This window comes from Penicillium manginii, assembly GCF_028828005.1.
Source record: "Penicillium manginii strain IBT 31320 chromosome Unknown utg000004l:1.0-7231830.0:1.0-7236170.0, whole genome shotgun sequence".
NCBI classification, from domain to species: Eukaryota; Fungi; Ascomycota; class Eurotiomycetes; order Eurotiales; family Aspergillaceae; genus Penicillium; species Penicillium manginii.
In genome coordinates this window covers 5732889-5749821 of record NW_026643105.1, presented here as the reverse complement: position 1 = coordinate 5749821, position 16933 = coordinate 5732889, and the positions used below count along the sequence as shown (strand labels likewise).

At 49.6% G+C, this 16933-nt stretch overlaps 8 protein-coding genes across 8 annotated transcripts; 2 read left to right on the top strand and 6 right to left on the bottom strand.

The window, feature by feature from the left end:
* Positions 1–1883: 1883 nt before the first annotated feature.
* N7533_005842 (phosphatidyl synthase) lies at positions 1884–3338 on the bottom strand (the record flags this gene model as incomplete). The annotated part of the gene is made up of 1 exon (XM_057102492.1): positions 1884–3338. The coding sequence occupies one exon, from the start codon at positions 3336–3338 to the stop codon at positions 1884–1886; it is 1455 nt and encodes a 484-aa protein (XP_056962122.1).
* Positions 3339–4634: 1296 nt separating this feature from the next.
* On the top strand, positions 4635–5668 carry gldB (putative glycerol dehydrogenase (GldB); the record flags this gene model as incomplete). The annotated part of the gene is made up of 2 exons (XM_057102491.1): positions 4635–5042; positions 5099–5668. The coding sequence occupies 2 exons, from the start codon at positions 4635–4637 to the stop codon at positions 5666–5668; spliced, it is 978 nt and encodes a 325-aa protein (XP_056962121.1).
* A 2285-nt stretch (positions 5669–7953) lies between these two features.
* On the bottom strand, positions 7954–10258 carry N7533_005840 (uncharacterized protein; the record flags this gene model as incomplete). Its single annotated transcript, XM_057102490.1, has 3 exons — positions 7954–9590; positions 9651–10015; positions 10221–10258. The coding sequence occupies 3 exons, from the start codon at positions 10256–10258 to the stop codon at positions 7954–7956; spliced, it is 2040 nt and encodes a 679-aa protein (XP_056962120.1).
* A 985-nt stretch (positions 10259–11243) lies between these two features.
* On the bottom strand, positions 11244–11874 carry N7533_005839 (uncharacterized protein; the record flags this gene model as incomplete). The annotated part of the gene is made up of 2 exons (XM_057102489.1): positions 11244–11698; positions 11865–11874. The coding sequence occupies 2 exons, from the start codon at positions 11872–11874 to the stop codon at positions 11244–11246; spliced, it is 465 nt and encodes a 154-aa protein (XP_056962119.1).
* A 259-nt stretch (positions 11875–12133) lies between these two features.
* Positions 12134–13156, top strand: N7533_005838 (uncharacterized protein; the record flags this gene model as incomplete). Its single annotated transcript, XM_057102488.1, has 3 exons — positions 12134–12190; positions 12303–12415; positions 12481–13156. The coding sequence occupies 3 exons, from the start codon at positions 12134–12136 to the stop codon at positions 13154–13156; spliced, it is 846 nt and encodes a 281-aa protein (XP_056962118.1).
* Positions 13157–13265: 109 nt separating this feature from the next.
* On the bottom strand, positions 13266–14308 carry N7533_005837 (glutathione S-transferase family protein; the record flags this gene model as incomplete). The annotated part of the gene is made up of 5 exons (XM_057102487.1): positions 13266–13342; positions 13393–13738; positions 13793–13873; positions 14101–14116; positions 14199–14308. 5 exons carry the CDS (start codon positions 14306–14308, stop codon positions 13266–13268), a joined length of 630 nt encoding a protein of 209 aa, XP_056962117.1.
* Positions 14309–15137: 829 nt separating this feature from the next.
* N7533_005836 (uncharacterized protein) lies at positions 15138–15581 on the bottom strand (the record flags this gene model as incomplete). The annotated part of the gene is made up of 1 exon (XM_057102486.1): positions 15138–15581. One exon carries the CDS (start codon positions 15579–15581, stop codon positions 15138–15140), a length of 444 nt encoding a protein of 147 aa, XP_056962116.1.
* Positions 15582–16066: 485 nt separating this feature from the next.
* Positions 16067–16746, bottom strand: N7533_005835 (uncharacterized protein; the record flags this gene model as incomplete). Its single annotated transcript, XM_057102485.1, has 2 exons — positions 16067–16654; positions 16741–16746. 2 exons carry the CDS (start codon positions 16744–16746, stop codon positions 16067–16069), a joined length of 594 nt encoding a protein of 197 aa, XP_056962115.1.
* Between the last annotated feature and the right edge of the window lie 187 nt (positions 16747–16933).

Below are 16933 nucleotides of genomic sequence, written 5' to 3'. Positions count from 1 at the left end.
CACAGGGGAAGCTACATCTCACTATAATAGAATCATCATCATCATTATTATCATCAAAGGGGAATCATGGTTTGAAATAGGCGACATCGTGTGTTGAATCTCTCTGACACAAAAGCCATTGACATAATAAATCTTGAGCTAATAGGGGCGGGGGAACAAGTTGGATAGTGAAAGCTGAGAGAGAGAAGGTGCGGGTGGAGAAAAAAAAGGTGAGCATGATAAAAAAGAAATAACAAACATGAGCACGCAAGGGCATGATTTGGTGATGATAAAACGCGAATAGTGGACAGAAGAATGTGCTGTGCAAGCGCTTGCACAGTGTTGTGCTGCAGCTGGTTCTAAACACAATATGTGGCCAAGTTTATGCATCAAACAGGACTCCGGGGTCAATTCTGTTAAGTGGATTCCCAAGAAGTTGAAGCGAACATTGAAGAACTGGAGCGCAATGTGACATATGGAGGTGAAGACGATGAGTATATGGAAGAGACGATGGGCCGTAGTTACGAGAGGCTGTCGTCCGAAGAAGCAAAAGATATCTGGAACTGAATTGATGAAGGAACTAGGGCATATCGGCATGACGATATGGCCGCTGTTGCGGGGAGGAAGAGATTGGGGAGGAATTGCGGAGACGAGGGTGGCCGCATGGCGCTGCAGGTAGTGGCAGTAGCCGATTACATTCATTGTGGGATCATTACTTGTTTTTACTATGGCAATACGCCGATTCTTCTTTGTGTTGTTACTACGGGCGTGGCGTCGACATGGTTCTGGTTCCCGATGGAAGGAACGTCTACATAGCTATTACGTTTGAAAGTTTGGCTGAATTAGGTTATAGAATCTTGAATTCAATTCCGAACACAAACCAACCTTCAAATTTCTATATTTTGAGCACAGTCCACTGATTACTGGCTATCAAAGCCACTGCGGCTATTCTACTCAGGCTGGGCCCGATTATTTGTGACCATCTCTGATTCTCTACATGGTATCTTGTGTTTACTTTGTATTGAAAATTTCAGATAACCAAAGTTCGTCTCAGGTTGAAGGTTCTAGAACTTCCAATGTCTTGGTTAAACTGTTCTCGTTTCGTGTTTCCTGCTGAGAAGTTAGGGGTTCCTGATGCCGAAGATGCAAGGGCGTATGGCGAAAGACAATGTATCGAATTTGGGGATTTTAACTTGTTGGCGAAGATGGAAATGATTTGTATTTTCCATCTGTGGTGCTGAGCTTGGTTGTTACATACTATGACGGGTATTTGAAAATGCCTTCTTGATCTTAAATCATTCATAGATGTTGCGCAGGCTCATCAATTACTCTACCACCTCACCAACAGAGAACTAAACGAACTTTAAGATTGAAAAGGAGAAATAGAAACTAATTATAGAGTTCTAACGTGTGAAATAATCTTGAAATTTGAATAAAAAATAAACCTGGATTGTATGCCCAGTAACCGATGAGGCTGCCTGCAGCAACAGCTTGACGGTACTTTTGCTACAGCATCTCATCAAAAGTCATTTGGACAGGAAGAATGAAAGATTCAATCTATATCACATCAAGTGTATTCAATGACAAATCAAAAAGAAAAAAGTTGGAGCTCAAACGCAAGATGAAAGGAAATAAAAGACGACCAGAGATATGAAGGTAGATATCAGCAAGCTTTGAACCCCGAAATTCAACCAGGAACACGAGGAGCACCAATGAGAAAGAAAATTATCTGTCTAAAAATTTCAAAAGTAAACGCCAGAAAAGGAGAATCCTCCCAATCTCGCAAATCATGCCGTTGGTATGAGTTTCAAATATCACTCAGCGCGTGAAAACACCGAGGTCAGTTATATCGTAGGGGAGTTGTTGTTTAGGTTTTCTGCATCCAAGCTGCGATTTCAAGGTGCTTAGGCGACGGCTGAGGAATCGTCACCGTGGAGCACAGGGTTGACCTTAGGGTTCCACTTCAACTTGAAGTCCTGGCCAAGTTCCTTACGGACGGCGGCCTTGACGGCTTCAAGAACATTATCGAAGACGCCAAAGTTGGCGGGATTGTGAGCATCATTTTCGCCCTCCTTGCCCTGGAAGACACCGGTGCGGACCAAGCAAGTGTTCCAGCCGTACATGTTACCTCCAATAATGTCCGACTGGGGATTATCACCCACCATGTAGACATTCTGGGGTAATGTGTTCTCGTTGTGGATCTGTTCCATCCAGTTCTTGAGAACTTCGTCTGCGTAAGTGTAGGTAGCACGCTCAGGCTTGCCGTAGACGACACGCTCCAGCTCGACACCAGTGAGGGCCTTGTATTGGGCCTCGATAGCGATACGGAAAGAACCTTGAGTCAAACGAGGAGGTCCCTTGTGGTTGGTAGGGAACACCAAGTCACCCTGCGAGAAGTAGATGGGAATACGGCTGGCAACGGGGTCTTTGGCGCGGGTGAGAAGCTTGCCATTCTCTGACAGGAGTAGATCCATGATGATCTGGAAATCGGTAGCGTAATCACGCGAGTCGGCAAAAATCAGAATAGCGTCGAACTTCATCTTAGAGAAGTCACGGGGTTTGGCGTTCTCACGATCCTTCTCAGAAAAGATACCCCACGGGGAAACGGTAGGGTCCCACGCCAAGATGTCCTTGGGGTGAACAACATTCTTGAAACCATAAGTTTCAGCGACCTCGCGAACCTTGAAGTCTTCACCACCGCAGACCAAAACGGTCTCATAATATTCAGCCAGCGCCTGCATGGGCGTATGCGATTGGATAAACTGGTCGGTGGAGATAGGGCTCTCCAAAAGCCCTGCTAACTGCTCACAACGAGCAATCTCGGTCTTACCACCACCGTTGGTGAGCAAAATATAAGGAATCTTGATACCCAGCTCATTGTCGCCATTGAGCATCTTCAAAGCCAGCTTCGCTTCCTCAATAGGCTCGTTTCCATGTGCCAACACTCCATCGATATCAAAAGCAAATGCCATATTCTTAGCGGCGGCAACCTTCTCCTTGGACATGTCCTGAACCTGCGAGGCCAGGATGTCTTGAGAAACGCCAGCTCGCTTCGACAATAGTCGGGAGTGACGAGGAGAACGAGGAATCGGGAGCGATGTTCCAAATGAGTTACGTGAACCGCGACGCTCCTTCATCGAGGGCGACAGGCTCAAGTTGTGCATCAATGCAGCGGCATCACTGATCGAACTGCGGGAGGCAGGAATCTCCACAGTGTTTCCATTTGCACCGGGGATAGCCAGAGTACTGTTGCCTCTCGAGACACCAGGACGAACAGCCGCGAAGGGATTAGGGCCTTCAGTGCGAGGAGTACCTGGGGCAGACACAACCGCGAAGTCAGAATCGTCAAAACGAGGCATCGTGACAATACTCTGCACACTGAGTGGGGTTGGAGGTAGGAAGGTGGAGACGGGGAAGTGGAGGAGAGATCTGCTGATCTTTGGAGCAAGAAGAGTCGTATGATAAGAGACCAGAGCCCAATTAAATGGTGGATCAACTTGAAGGTAGATAGATACAAAGAGAGAGAACTTGAAGGGGAAGAGAAGATACTAGTAGGAAAAAAAAGGGGAAATTCTGAACAGGAAAAGGCAGCCGCGTATATATACAGAGAGAGGCCCTATCCCATACCGGTTCTAATACCACTCGATTCCCTGGAAAACAAGACGCGGCACTGGTATCGATGCTATTGTCTGCATGGTTACGAGAGGGGGAGGATCCACTTTGCGGGAAAACATGATTATTCCTAAGAATTATCGTCATAAAGTGAACAGCAGGATGTTGCTGGTGTGCTGCGGCCGGGTGGTCCGTGGTGGTCTGGAGTCAATTCACGGACTGTGATCCGTATAGGGTACCTGCGTCACGGTGGCTGCCTTGATGTTTCTCCGTGTACCGTATACACACGGCACGCTCACACTCAGTATAGATAGTACATACCCAGACATTCAGGGCAAGGGCCTGGGCAAAGGAGCTGGGCAAGTCTGCTCCGCCGAGCAAGTCGAATTGAGAGTCATTGATTGGTCAAAAGGGTCGTCGACGGGTCTCGGTGGGCCGAGGAGAGGTCGTTCAGCACGCCGAATGGTCAGAGTAAAGCAGAAGGAGGCCCTCATACCCGTATGAAATGGCTCATTGGGCAGGAGCACAGTTCGCCCGTGGAACCGCATGAGATCGATGGAGCCGATGACGATCGGGCGGGTCAAACGCTTTCGACACCGTTTTGGGGCGGAGGTGATGTCATGGCGCGCTTTTTGGATTTCTGAAAATTACGCGTGGAATTTGAACATTCTCGGCGTGGGCTAGCCTCAGGTTGACATTGTACAAGGATATCATACTGACAGATAACGTGCATGTCACGATAAACGCGGGGATATGTATAGATTGATAAAATCGATGGCGTTGAGACAGTTTGTTTTGGTGTTGGAAGTGTTGCTAAGGGAAAGAGTGGACAACCCCTCTCTCTCCTTAGTATGTGTAGTCTACAGTACTCCGTAGTAGTAGACCTTACGGTAGGTCCAAAGTACCCCTCCACCCCACCTTCGCCTGCTAACATCGTCATTGCCGCCGTTTGACCTCTCACTTATTAATTGCTCTTCCCTCCTCTTTCCACTTTTTTCCTTTCCTCTTCTATCTACCCAATTGATTTCACATCCACATCCATCATGTCTAGCGGAAAGTCCTTCACATTGAGCAACGGCGTCAAGATTCCTGGCGTCGGCTTCGGTACCTTCGCCAGCGAGGGCTCCAAGGGTGAGACCTACAGAGCTGTCACCACTGCTCTGAACGTTGGTTACCGTCACCTGGATTGTGCCTGGTTTTATCTCAACGAGGGTGAGGTTGGTGAGGGTATCCGTGACTTCCTGAAGGCCAACCCCTCCGTCAAGCGTGAGGACATCTTCGTCTGCACCAAGGTGTGGAACCACCTCCACCGCCCCGAGGATGTTGAGTGGTCGATCAACAACTCCCTCGAGCGTCTTGGTCTGGACTACGTTGATCTCTTCCTGATTCACTGGCCCATTGCCGCCGAGAAGTCTTCCCAGGAGGAGCCCATGATTGGCCCCGATGGAAAGGTGAGCATAGCTCTGAAAGCTGTGTGGAAGCTATCCCTACTAATATCAGAAAATAGTACGTCATCCTAAAGGATCTCACCGAGAACCCCGAGCCCACATGGCGCGCCATGGAGAAGCTTTATGAGCAGGGCAAGGCCAAGGCCATTGGTGTCTCCAACTGGACCATCCCCGGCCTCGAGAAGATGGCCAAGTTCGCCAAGGTGGCGCCTCACGTCAACCAGATCGAGATTCACCCCTTCCTCCCCAACGAGGAGCTGGTCCAGTACTGCTTCTCCAAGAACATTCTGCCCGTTGCCTACTCGCCCCTGGGCTCGCAAAACCAGGTCCCCACCACCGGTGAGCGGGTCAGTGACAACAAGACTCTGAACGAGGTCGCCCAGAAGGGCGGTAACACCCTCGCCCAGGTCCTCATTGCCTGGGGTCTGCGCCGCGGCTACGTTGTTCTCCCCAAGAGCTCCAACCCCGCGCGTATTGAGTCCAACTTTAAGAGCATTGAGCTCAGCGATGAGGACTTCGCCGCTATCAACGCTGTCGCCAAGGGCCGTCACTTCCGTTTCGTCAACATGAAGGACACCTTCGGCTACGACGTCTGGCCCGAGGAGACCGCCAAGAACATTTCTGCTTGAATCCATGCGAAAATATGAATACAAGAGCAAGAGCGTGAGGATGATACCCAAAAGTTTCAAGGGTTTCTTGGATGGGAACGTGTAATGAATCAAACACGAACGAATAGATGAATAAGATATATCCGAGTTTTTCCCCCCAGTTTGCCGGTGGTTTGTGCTTGAACGTCTTCGTAGATCCTTACAAACCGGTTTGCAATTGAGATCCATGAGCAACAAACTCCCCCTCCGTCTCTCTTCCAACTATTCTACTTACCCCGCAGGAGGATCTGCAGCCATTCCCACCTACAATTGAGACTTATTTTCAGCTCAACACATTCGATAAAGAAAATGATATTTGCACAGCTCGCATACAGTACAGCGAAGTATTATTCTACGGTTTGTAAATTTGAAGAAACAAACGCAAATACAAATGCCGCATACCTTTCAACGGACAGGGATCTGATCCCCTGCTAAGAGACAGGAGATGCCCCCGGAAGGAAACTATCCCGCAAATGCGGGAAGCCATCTTAGCCCAACAACGCCATTGCCAATGCCAAGCTAGCCCTCAGCCCTCAAGGGAAAGTCTATTAGAAGGTTTATCAACCCGGAATTCAGAAGTATTCTGTACTCCATACATCAGGACGACTCGGAGCGGAGCATTTAACGTAGCCAAAATCAATGCTTTCCCTGGCCAGGGTTACACCACCTATTTACCACCATCATCTGGCCATTTGACTGGCCGGACAGGAGCAGAGTGCTCCGATAGCAAAATGTCATCCCGCTATGTGGCTCGGAGCCCCCCCCTGCGCCACGGAGATTCAGGGCTTAGCGTTAATACCTTGCCACATATAGTATAGCGTGTGTCACATTCCGGGTATTGCCGGAGTGGCAGTGATGGTGGAAAGGATATACTAGCACTCCGTAGCCCTCCATATCAAGATTGACTATAGGACTCCGTACTCCGTTTGTAGTGCCTATTTAACACCGAATATCCGAATGAGGTAACGCCTGCCTCGAGCCCAATGTCAGATTAGAGTGAGATGGCGGTGGTGGTATCAAGTAAGAGTCTTCTCACATGTTAATTGGCGAATGCCTAAGACTTACAGTGCATGAAACCTACTATGGTGGGTATGGTTCTACGTATGAGTGCATTAACCCTGCGTATACCTAGCATCTCGCATAAGCAGCACTCTGTACCTAGGTACTTGGTACTGGACTCTCACAAATTTCCAAGGTTCCGTCTATGGTCCAGGTACCCACTACGGGCCACCAGGTTGGGTTGGTGATTAGCGGGGGAGGGGCAGGACGAGGGATGCGAAGTAGTCGATTGTTTAGCGGTTCAAGTACTGAAAAGTCCCTCGGAGTCTCTCAAGTGAACTCATGGGCGTCTACAAAGAAGTTGGGTTTGGGTTTGCCGATAACTATATTCAAGCTGTGATATTCCGGAATATACATCCTCGGGATCCAAAGGCCAAGGATATATCGGTTCATGCTTGTACCTCTAATCCGAATCCTAAGCCGAGCTGAAATCCCGGTGGCTTCCCAGGTGTTTGAAAGGAGGCGTCTTCTCAAACCGAGGCGATACAGTGGCTTTTTGATGGCTTGTTGGCGTGCTTGGCGAGATAATGTACAAGTGTATGACGACCTCCTGGAAATCGAAGCATGAGTCCGAATTTGGAAATGGTCGAAAGGTTCCAAGGGCGAATTTTCCGCTCTAGTTTCCCCAGTTGGATCAACGAGGAAAGTGAAGGCCCGGGCATCCTTAGCGTCTTGACATTGACACATCTCCGGGGTAGCGTCTCATTCCAGCAGGCTGCCTCGCGGGGGTGGATTCGACTTACCCCGCAGATGCAGCATACATATGTGCATATTTAGGTAGGCGTGGTGATCAATTTTCAAAGATTGCAAGTTCTATACGGTCTCGTACTGCTCATTGTCAGATATTACCTAGGTAGTGAGCCTAAAGAGAATCGGGAGTTAAAAGTTGCATGGAAAGCAACACAGACGTCAGCGCACAGATGGCGTGGTGCAGTGCATCTTCTTAGCTACACAGGAGGGAAATACTTCAAAGCCCGTGCATTGAAAGACCAAGGGTCAAAAAAGGACTAGCTTTGTAAAAACAGAAACAGAGAAACAGAAATGCGCCATTGGTATCTTTGAAAAACAAGCAAAACGCCCTTGACCAAAGGATAAGCAGGACTATACGCTTTGACAATAATCAGCCAAAGTATGATTAGCCATGGCTAACGCCAAAACCAACACCGCTCCATAACCAGAGCACGTAGCAAAATTAGGGCTGCAGGTAATTAAGTCCGAGCTCGCACCCGCTTCGGCATAGGGGTACACCCTGCACTGGCTTCCAGCATGCTCTTTCGCTTTGGCCCCTCGCTGGCGATACTTCGAGTGGGAATTCCACTAGCAAAAGACTGCTCGGAGCTCTTCGTAGCTGGAGTAGGAATCATTGACGAACTGGGAGACTTTGGAACCAGCTTCCGGCGACTCTTAGTAGGAGTTGAGGGCCCTCCAGCAGCCACTGCGGGGGTCGGAGCGACGGGAGGCTTGCTGATCCGGCCACTACCTGTCTTCACAGGGGTGCTGGAGGTCATCGTCGATTCACCGAGGCGCCGCACCCGTCGTGATCGCGGTGCTGCAGAAGTCGAAGTGGTCGGGCCGCTTTCGACATTTGTGCTCTCATCCCGAGTCTCCTGCTGCACTTGGCTTCGGCTGCTGCGGCTGCTGGACATTGCTTTGTCTGCTTTCTTTGCTCCAGATCGAGCACGAGAAGTACCGCCGACGTCATTCCTGCTGATGGCACCCTCCTCTTCTCCCTGGGACTCCGAGCTTGGTACTTCATCTTCATACTCTGCGAGGCGCTCCTCGTTCCAAGATACATTTTTGCGCGATTGACGGTGATTGGTGCCCTTTCGCTCTTTCCGTCCAGGTCGATCACTTTCATTCGCTCCCGAAAGCTCATTATGCTGCGACATCGCCTCAAGTACGTATTTGGGCATGACTGATTTGCCTCTATTGTTGCGAGTGTTGCGCTTTGTGGCCAAAGCTAGTTCTTGGGTTTCAGTTCGTTGCAAGAAAACAAATTCAGTTCCCTTGGCGCGTCGAAGAGAGATTGTGTTAGGCGCAGCGGGCGCCTCTACTGGCGGAGCTTTGACACGAGTGCTGCGACGGTATGCAGGACTGCCGGGAGCTTGCTCATCGTCTTGAAGATCCTTCTTAGCAACGATTTCTCGAGTCGCGTCTTCGGGGATCATATCTGCCTTCTTCGAGGGTGAAACCTGGACCTTGATTGGTGATGGCGAGTTCGTGTCCAAATCCTCCAAGGCCCGACGTGAACGTGGAGTTACGCATTCAGCATCTGGTGAATCCTCGGAGCTCGAAGATTTCTCGGAGACGTCCACATCTGATTCTTGGGCGTTCATCAAGGTTGCCTTAGCCGCACGCTTAGCTTTGGCTTTTGATAAGAAGTCATTGAGCAGCTCTGCGTCTTCCCCATCCAGCGAGCTCCGCAATGCGGAGCGTACTAGCTTCCCCTTCTGCTCTTGTGTCAAACCTCGCACGGCCTTCGTGGGTGTTGGTGCCACCTCGGCTGTTCTTGCGCTCTGTAGGTCCTCAACGCCATCCGCAGATTGTTCCTCGACTGCTAAACTGGGCTCTTGGTCGATTGCGGCTATCGAGTCAGAACCTGACGATCCTGAGTTTTCAGCATGGACATCGTCTTGATATACAGGGGTCTCTTGGGGGCCTTGCGGCATTCCAAAGGGCCGAGAGGATGCGGTCGTCGCAAATTCCATATTCACATTTTCGATATTCTTGCTGATTTCGCTTGCGCTGGTGTTTTCTGCAGGTCCATCAAATTGGCTTTCGGAAAAGAGAGGTGTATTATGTTTCTTCTCATCAAAAATATCGAAGGGCGAGTCGGGCAATTTCCCTGTTACGCAAATTTAGCACTTATGCGACGCGACGTGTACGACACATCCTTGAGACTTACGTTTTTTCCGAGCAGCCTCTGAGTCCCATTTGGTCTCGAAGAATGAGCGACCGGCCTGAGGAGCCTCGCTGCGATTCTGAATCTCTTCAGAACCGACACGCATGCGTTTCGTTCCCCGGACATAGTTTGAATCCTTGGATGTATTGATCGCGGTTTGTAGTGCGTCGTTCTCGATAATAGCAGTCGTGTCTTGGAGGGTCTGCATGTTGGAGAAGGATGTTTGGAAGCGTTTCCAAAGTTTCCGTGGTTTCAGTCCGCCTTTAAAGGGTGTCGCTTGTTTGCGCTCCCACAGACGGGGCAGGGCTCGAATGGCTTTGATAGGAGTAAATCTAAATGAGCTGTCGTCTGCTGAATCGGCGAGCTTGCTGTAAAGAAATGTGCGCCAAGGCACTTGAGATTAGTTGTGTTATGTGACAATGCGCTAAAGATTCAGCAGATCGGGATCGATGTCGTGGTAAACATGGAATGTGAAGAGCAGCCCCTAATCTAGGGGCGCCTGTGATCCTTTGCTTCCGGGGGAGGAGGTATTTGAACAAGACAAAGGAGTCAAAGAGGATAAATGGAACCCACCATGCTTGCGCCTGCGGGTGGGCAGGATCAGTGCCCATTGTTGGTAGTGGACGCGTGTGGAATGTGTCAAACGGTTGATGGAATTTGCGTCGGGAAGCCCTCGTATTGGTGGGGTGAGTAAAACGAATTGGAGATATAAGTAACAATTATAACTTGTGCCGGTGGGTGGACAAATAGCATTTATTCCATAAGATCGTAAAGATGCTGAGGGGCGATGTTTCTGATGTGTTCAACGGGTTTGTCTTTCAACAAAGCGTGGTTGCCCCGTCAACGGCCGCTAGTCTCTGCTGGGCCACAACGGCCACAACAGCTCGTGGTACATCTTTACATCGATGGATAGATGGATACGGTGTGCACAATACCAACATGGCAGGCCTGACGACTAGTAGTCCTACTATATAACGAAATGCTTCCCTAGAGATCAATCGACTTAATACCATAAGGCTGTACGAATCAATGAGGGGACGATCGACTATTGCTTTCCCGACACCCAGGTGCTTCACATTTGCAGCTTCACGTACTATAGAACAGGAACGATGGTCACTCGGTCAACATGTCTACTAGAACTAGCTAAAAGGCCTATACTAGTAGAACTCAGGAGATAAGAGTTAGAATATGCAAGCATCGGTTGCACTTTTGGATTTTGTGCAAGTTCGTTGGTCGAGTCCAACGCCCTTTAATTTACTAATGTAGTCAGTCACATTTGGGTATTCCGAAAACCCCCATACATGCTTGTTTTTAGATAAATTCTGCTGCACGAAGACTAGATTTCTATTCAGCATATCATAAAAGTAGGCCACATGGATATTTCTTCTGCATAAATGCAAAGGACTGTAGGCAACGATGAGCCAGCGAGGAGAATATAGTAGCCCAGTTGATCAGTGGGTGCTAGCTGACTTTTTGGTACGGTAATAGCCAAATCAGGCAGTGAGAGATGGCCGAGATGGATTCGTTTCTCATAATTCGTATCAGACTGTGCCGCAGATGCAGATGAGAGATCGCGGATGCCGTTCCGTCAAATGGTCACAGTAGCTTTTGTTTCAAGTCACGCTCGTCAAATGGGTCTCCGAATTCATCTACGAGATAGACGTCAGCTGAAAGTATTGAGTCATGCCAGTATTGCATATACATACTCAAATTGAAGTCTTCATCGATCACATTCTCCAGTGCCCGCTGATACTCTTCCTGGGCACGCTTGGTTTTCCAGGATGCGATGGGCGCATCAAAGCCCTTTACATTCACTTGTGCAGATTCAGATTCTCCTAGAGATCCCAAAGCACCGACTGTGGATAGGCCTGGGATTGTTTGGGGTTGGGAGCCTGGAGGGGAGAGTTCCGACGCGGCGGCAGCAGCTGTGGTAGCCGATAAGTGAACTTGACGTGTCGGGGTGCGCGCACCATTACCAACGCCATCGGAATCGGTGTGGACAGAATCGACGGAGGAGGCCATCTCGGAGTCGCCGTCGGGATCCTTAGAATCTGTGTAGTTAAATTGGTGCCTCGGGTTAGCGGGGGTCTGAGACGATAAGGACAAGACCAAAACAAGTGGGGACAGTGTAAAGCAAAGGGAGGAGCGAAGGTTTTCGAAACCAAGCTAAATCGCGAGCTATACCACCCGAGAGCAGTTATCAAGAGCAAAACTAACCATGAGCCATGTCGCAGACAGTACCAGTATTGGGCGAGGGAAGCTTCGTAGATCGAAGTGGATGAATGCGAGGCGGAGCGGAGATTACGGCGGACCAGGCGGTGTCCACCTCTTTGGGCATTCCACGGCGAATTTTCTTCTTCACCTCACCTTTCAGTCAATATATACACCCTTGACATATCACTAGGCCTTGCTTATGTTTTGAAGATTCGCTGAGCTGGTCTTTTCGATTCATACCCAAATTCTTTCACACAATTTTGCTCAGAGCGATGAGCTCCAAGCCTCAACCCGACGCATGGGAGGAAGATTGGGAGTCCCAAGCTGACGTATGTGTGGAAATCTCGAATCCTCTGCCATATAATGAGATTTTCACGATCTCTGTGCTTCGATATGCAGTCTCCTCCACCGATTGTTTACTGATCCCACCCCATTCTACAGAAACTAGCCGATCAGCCTACCCCGCCGCCTGAGAAGAAAGTTTCGGCCAAGGTCACAAAAGCCCAACGCAGAGCGGAACAAGCTGAGTTTAACAGGCAGCTGTGGGCAGAAGCGTATGTTATCAGATTAATTTTTCGGATTCGATACCTTTGGGCCCTGACACGACGACCACTCGCAGAGAAACCCCGCAGACATTTCACTTTGTGGAAGCACGCTCTGAAGTACCGCTGAAGCAAGACTTCAAACCTCCAGTCAAATTACTCAGTCGGAGACCCCAAATAGCGACCCGAAATTCAGCTTCGTCAGGTGGCATCGACGGTGCAGTAGCTGGGCTGGGGCAACTTGGTCTTGACGACGAGGACTCCGATGAAGACAGCAATAAGCGCGCCGTGCCGACACTAGAGGAACGTCAAGCGATAGCACTGAAGAACCGTGAAGAGAAGCAACGAAAGTACGAAGAGGTGCGTGAGAGGCTATTCGGCAGCCCATCTGCAAACACATCGGGAAATTCTTCCCCGGGAAGTACAACACCACCTCGTCAGTTCCAGTCCGGCGAGGGCCGAGGCAAGGGCAAGGGCCGAGGTGGAAGTGGAAGTGGAAGTGGAGGGCGGGAATACCGCGAGAAAAGGGATTCTTCTACGGCTTCTTCGACCAAGTCGAGACATCTTTTCGATCCTTCTACTTCAGCTAAGACAAATGGGCCATCGCAGCAACGCCGCGAGCGTCAACCAACCAACCAGAGCAGCCCAGAGAAGCAGAACACACCCCAGCAACCATTACGCAACCCGCGAGGCCCAGATGGAAGTGGAAGAGGTGGGTTTGGATTTGCCAACAGAGGCGCACGAGCAAGCTAAGGTACAAAGGGCGCTGCCTTTTTCCCGTATCCGCGCCAATGGCGACAGCACTGAGACTACGGTCTCTTCTCTCGGCCTATATAAACCATTCTCCAGCCCCAGCAAGAGTCTACGGAAGACCGCGTCCAGAATTGATCGCATTTGCGACTTGGGACGTGTTTGGGCGGTTCTCTGCAACCGCAAGATCTAGGGGTTAGCATATCCTCAGTCTATGCGAGGCATTTAGGCGAACTCACCTGCATAGCGTTGATAGCTATCCAAGTATAGCTCATCTGTGCTAGTTGTTGCAAGAACGTGCTCATTGGTCTCAATGGCAGTCACCCAGGAAGCCCACCTGGTCCCTTCATCGGGATCTGGCCAACCCCGATAAGGCTTCAGCACCCGAGTCAGCCGAATAACCCATGGCGCGGCTTGGATATCCACAAAGGAGATTTGAGTCCCCATGAAATACGGGCCACTTGGATGCGCTGCTGTCATGAGCAGATTGAAAGCATCCTGAAGTTCTTGGGCATGTTCAACTTGTTTCTGTGGATCCTGCTCCTGGAGCACCCGATAGAAGTTCGGTACAATGTTTCGGTTGATCTGGTGATCGATTAGCGGTCAATTGCGTGTTCATCGAGAAGGCTGATTGCTAACGTGATCTGCCCATAAACGGCAGTGAGCACGCGATTTCGGATCTGGGGGGAAAAGATCCGTCTCGAGCTTCAGATCTTCGAGCTATAGTGAATCAATTAGCACAACGAGAAGTGAGACACAGTTTATACTGGTTGCAGGCTCTTTACATATTCCATAATCACACTGCTTTCATAACAGCCCCAGTCATCATGTTGCAATGCAGGAACAAGCCCTCGTGGGTTGATTTCTAACAGAGACTGGGGTTTTTCATATGGGTCGATCTCAATATACTGGTATGGAATACCTTTTAATTCCAAAGAAATCCATACTCGCTGGACAAAGGGGCTTGAAATGGAGAACGAAGCAGTTAGCAATGGCTCTCGTCCAGGAAAATTCTAGATATCGATTCTTATTGGGGCCTGCTTACCAAAAGCAGCTCCCATATAATTTGAGATTCGTCTCGGCGGAACGGTTCAGTGCTGTCACAGCCGCTGCACCTGTCGCTTTCGTGTGGTATGATTTCTGCTGTGCAGACATGACTCGGAACTGTGATAGATGGGAGTTAAACTTTACTCGAGATTCATTCCAAATTTGTCCTAGGACTCAGTGGTGTGCATGGAGAGAAGAGGCATAAGAAAGCACCAAATGTCGACTGTGACGTAGACAAGATTTGCGGGGTGCCAAGCCCCCAACTTGCTGTATCCAACGCAGCGCACCCCGTACACTGTACTAAATGACAAACGTACCGAGCTTTTTTTCTTCCCTTTATCTTTCAGGAGATATCGCTGCACACTATTCTTCTTGACACGATCGCTCTCTTCGATTGAGTGCCGATGACCCCCGCTCACGCCATCATTCTTCCCATTTGCACCATTACCATTCACTCGCTGTATGGTATAATATCTTCTGTTACCCGTTCCAGGGGGGGCTTGGTGCAAGGCTGGGGCTTGGTGCAAGTACGCCAAAAGGCTGATCACCTTGGACCGGGAATAAAGTATGCCTTCCTGGCAATAGGTCGGCGGGCAAAGATTCGAATCCGCCTGCTCTATCAACGGTGGCGGCACCTGGCAAGTATTCTGTAATTTTTATCTTGACATCACATAGATCTCTTTCTCTAGCCGTGCGTTTACGTTTCTTTTTGTTTGGGTCGTCGGACTTTGGTGTTCCTGGAGGGCGACCTTTGAGGCGACAGTCCCAATAATGAGATACGAATGGCCTGCGTTTGTATCTTTGTGTTGACCGATGAGAGTAAACATTGTCGACGTGTGGAAAGTAGGTTTGGAATCTATCAATCCAATTAATTAGCCAGACTATTGGCGAGTCGTTTATTTCCCAGATCAAGGAAGGGAATTGAAGATGCTGGATATTAGGAATGGCCAACATACTCATCCTCGCTCAGCGTGATCATTTCATCCACATGAAATAATCGCTGTCTCCAATATTCCAAGTTAGGTGGATTCGGTACCAGTCTCATGCCCTGCAATTGTCCTGCGAAGCCTGCGGCCATTGGGTCTTGTACCAGTCCTTCATGGCCGGATTGCGGAAAGGACGGGTTCGCCGATGGCAGGAGTGAAATTTCATCGCTCGAGCTACCGTGTACATTGTTCTCTAAGGTTATCGTTTCTTGCGGTCGAGTGGAGTTGTGCAGATGAGACCGCGCCGCGACATTATCGATGTTGCGGAATGAGGCAAAGGGTTGCGCGTTTTGAGGGAAAGAGCCTAGCTGTCCAGCTAAATTTGGTGTCTCATCGATAATTTCGATCGACTCTAAGGCCCGAGACGAGGGCGTCTGCTGCAAATCAGAATCCATGGGTGTGTATGTACTCCGTTCGTGCGCGTGTGGGGGAGTTGGACGCTGCTTTTGGCGATGCGGAGAAAGGGAGGCGGTTGAAGCGGCGGGGACTTGTACCCGAGCAAGGAGCGAGTTGCGGAATATAGTTATCATTTGAACCTCCCAGCCCAACCTCGCCTTTAATTGGGAAAGAGATGCATAATTGACTACTTGGCGTACATTTTGAAGGCCAGGCCAATAATATTTCGGATTTAAACGGAAGGTTTGGCCGCCTGATGGCATCAGTGAGCAGACAGTACGGAGATAACTAGCACTCCACGCTGACTGGATGCTTGAAGATGTCTTTTAGAGACTGATCTCCAACAGCCTTGAGATCGGATTTATTTGATTTGGATACTTCTTTATGAGAGAAATAACTGACATCCACATTCACCTCATACAGTTTTGCCTTCCTGGTATCTTCCAAATGTCGAACCTAGATTGCTAGTGATAGGAAAGCCCATTCAGAGGCCTTTCTTGCCTGCATGTTTCTTGGCTGCCTCGGAATTCGCAAACGGAAAGCCAGTAGTTCTCTTGTCTGCCCCGGTTCTCCGACTAATCCTTCCATTACTAGTAGCGAAGAGCAAACACCACAGGCCGATGGACGCAAGAATGGAATTCCCCAGAACCGCCAAAGCAAAAGCTCCCTGGCCCCCGGTGACGTACCATGTGTACACATAAAATGCAGACGCAGCATGAAACACCGAAGTGACCATCAGAGTTGGTAGAGCATACGGGGCCTTGGGATCCGACTCGTCGGTTGACACAGGCTCGGCAATGGTGGCATTGAGCGGAATCGAGCCCGTTAGCATCACCGTTAATACTGCGATAGTCAAAAGACTCATTCCAAGGCAGCGGGCAAAGTAAACCTCGATCACTTTCAGAGAATTAGCAAGGCGATTCACGTTGGGAGGATTTTTTGAGTTGATTGTACAGGATTCAGATCTGGCCTCGTCGAGCAGTAAAGCTACAATCATACGTGGGCCCACTAGCAAAGTCAGGCCTTGCAATGAAAGCCATCCAGCCGTTGAATATGTGTAGGCATGAAAGACCTGTAGATGTCATCTTAGCAAATACATCAAGGCTAACGATGCTTTGGCTCGTAGAATGTTTGGGGGTAGAGCCGGTGACAACTTACATCCATGATTTTTGATCGGAAGTTGAGACTTTCACAACTGGTCAGGCTTTGGGGGTGTTGATATCGGTGCCAGGGAAGCTCCGAGTCTGCTGCCTGGCGACAAATTGCCGTGACTTGCCCAAAATTGAAGTGACGTCATCGGGTTTGCCTCGCTAGCAGTCCCGAGTTGCAACAAATCTATGTATAAACCAGC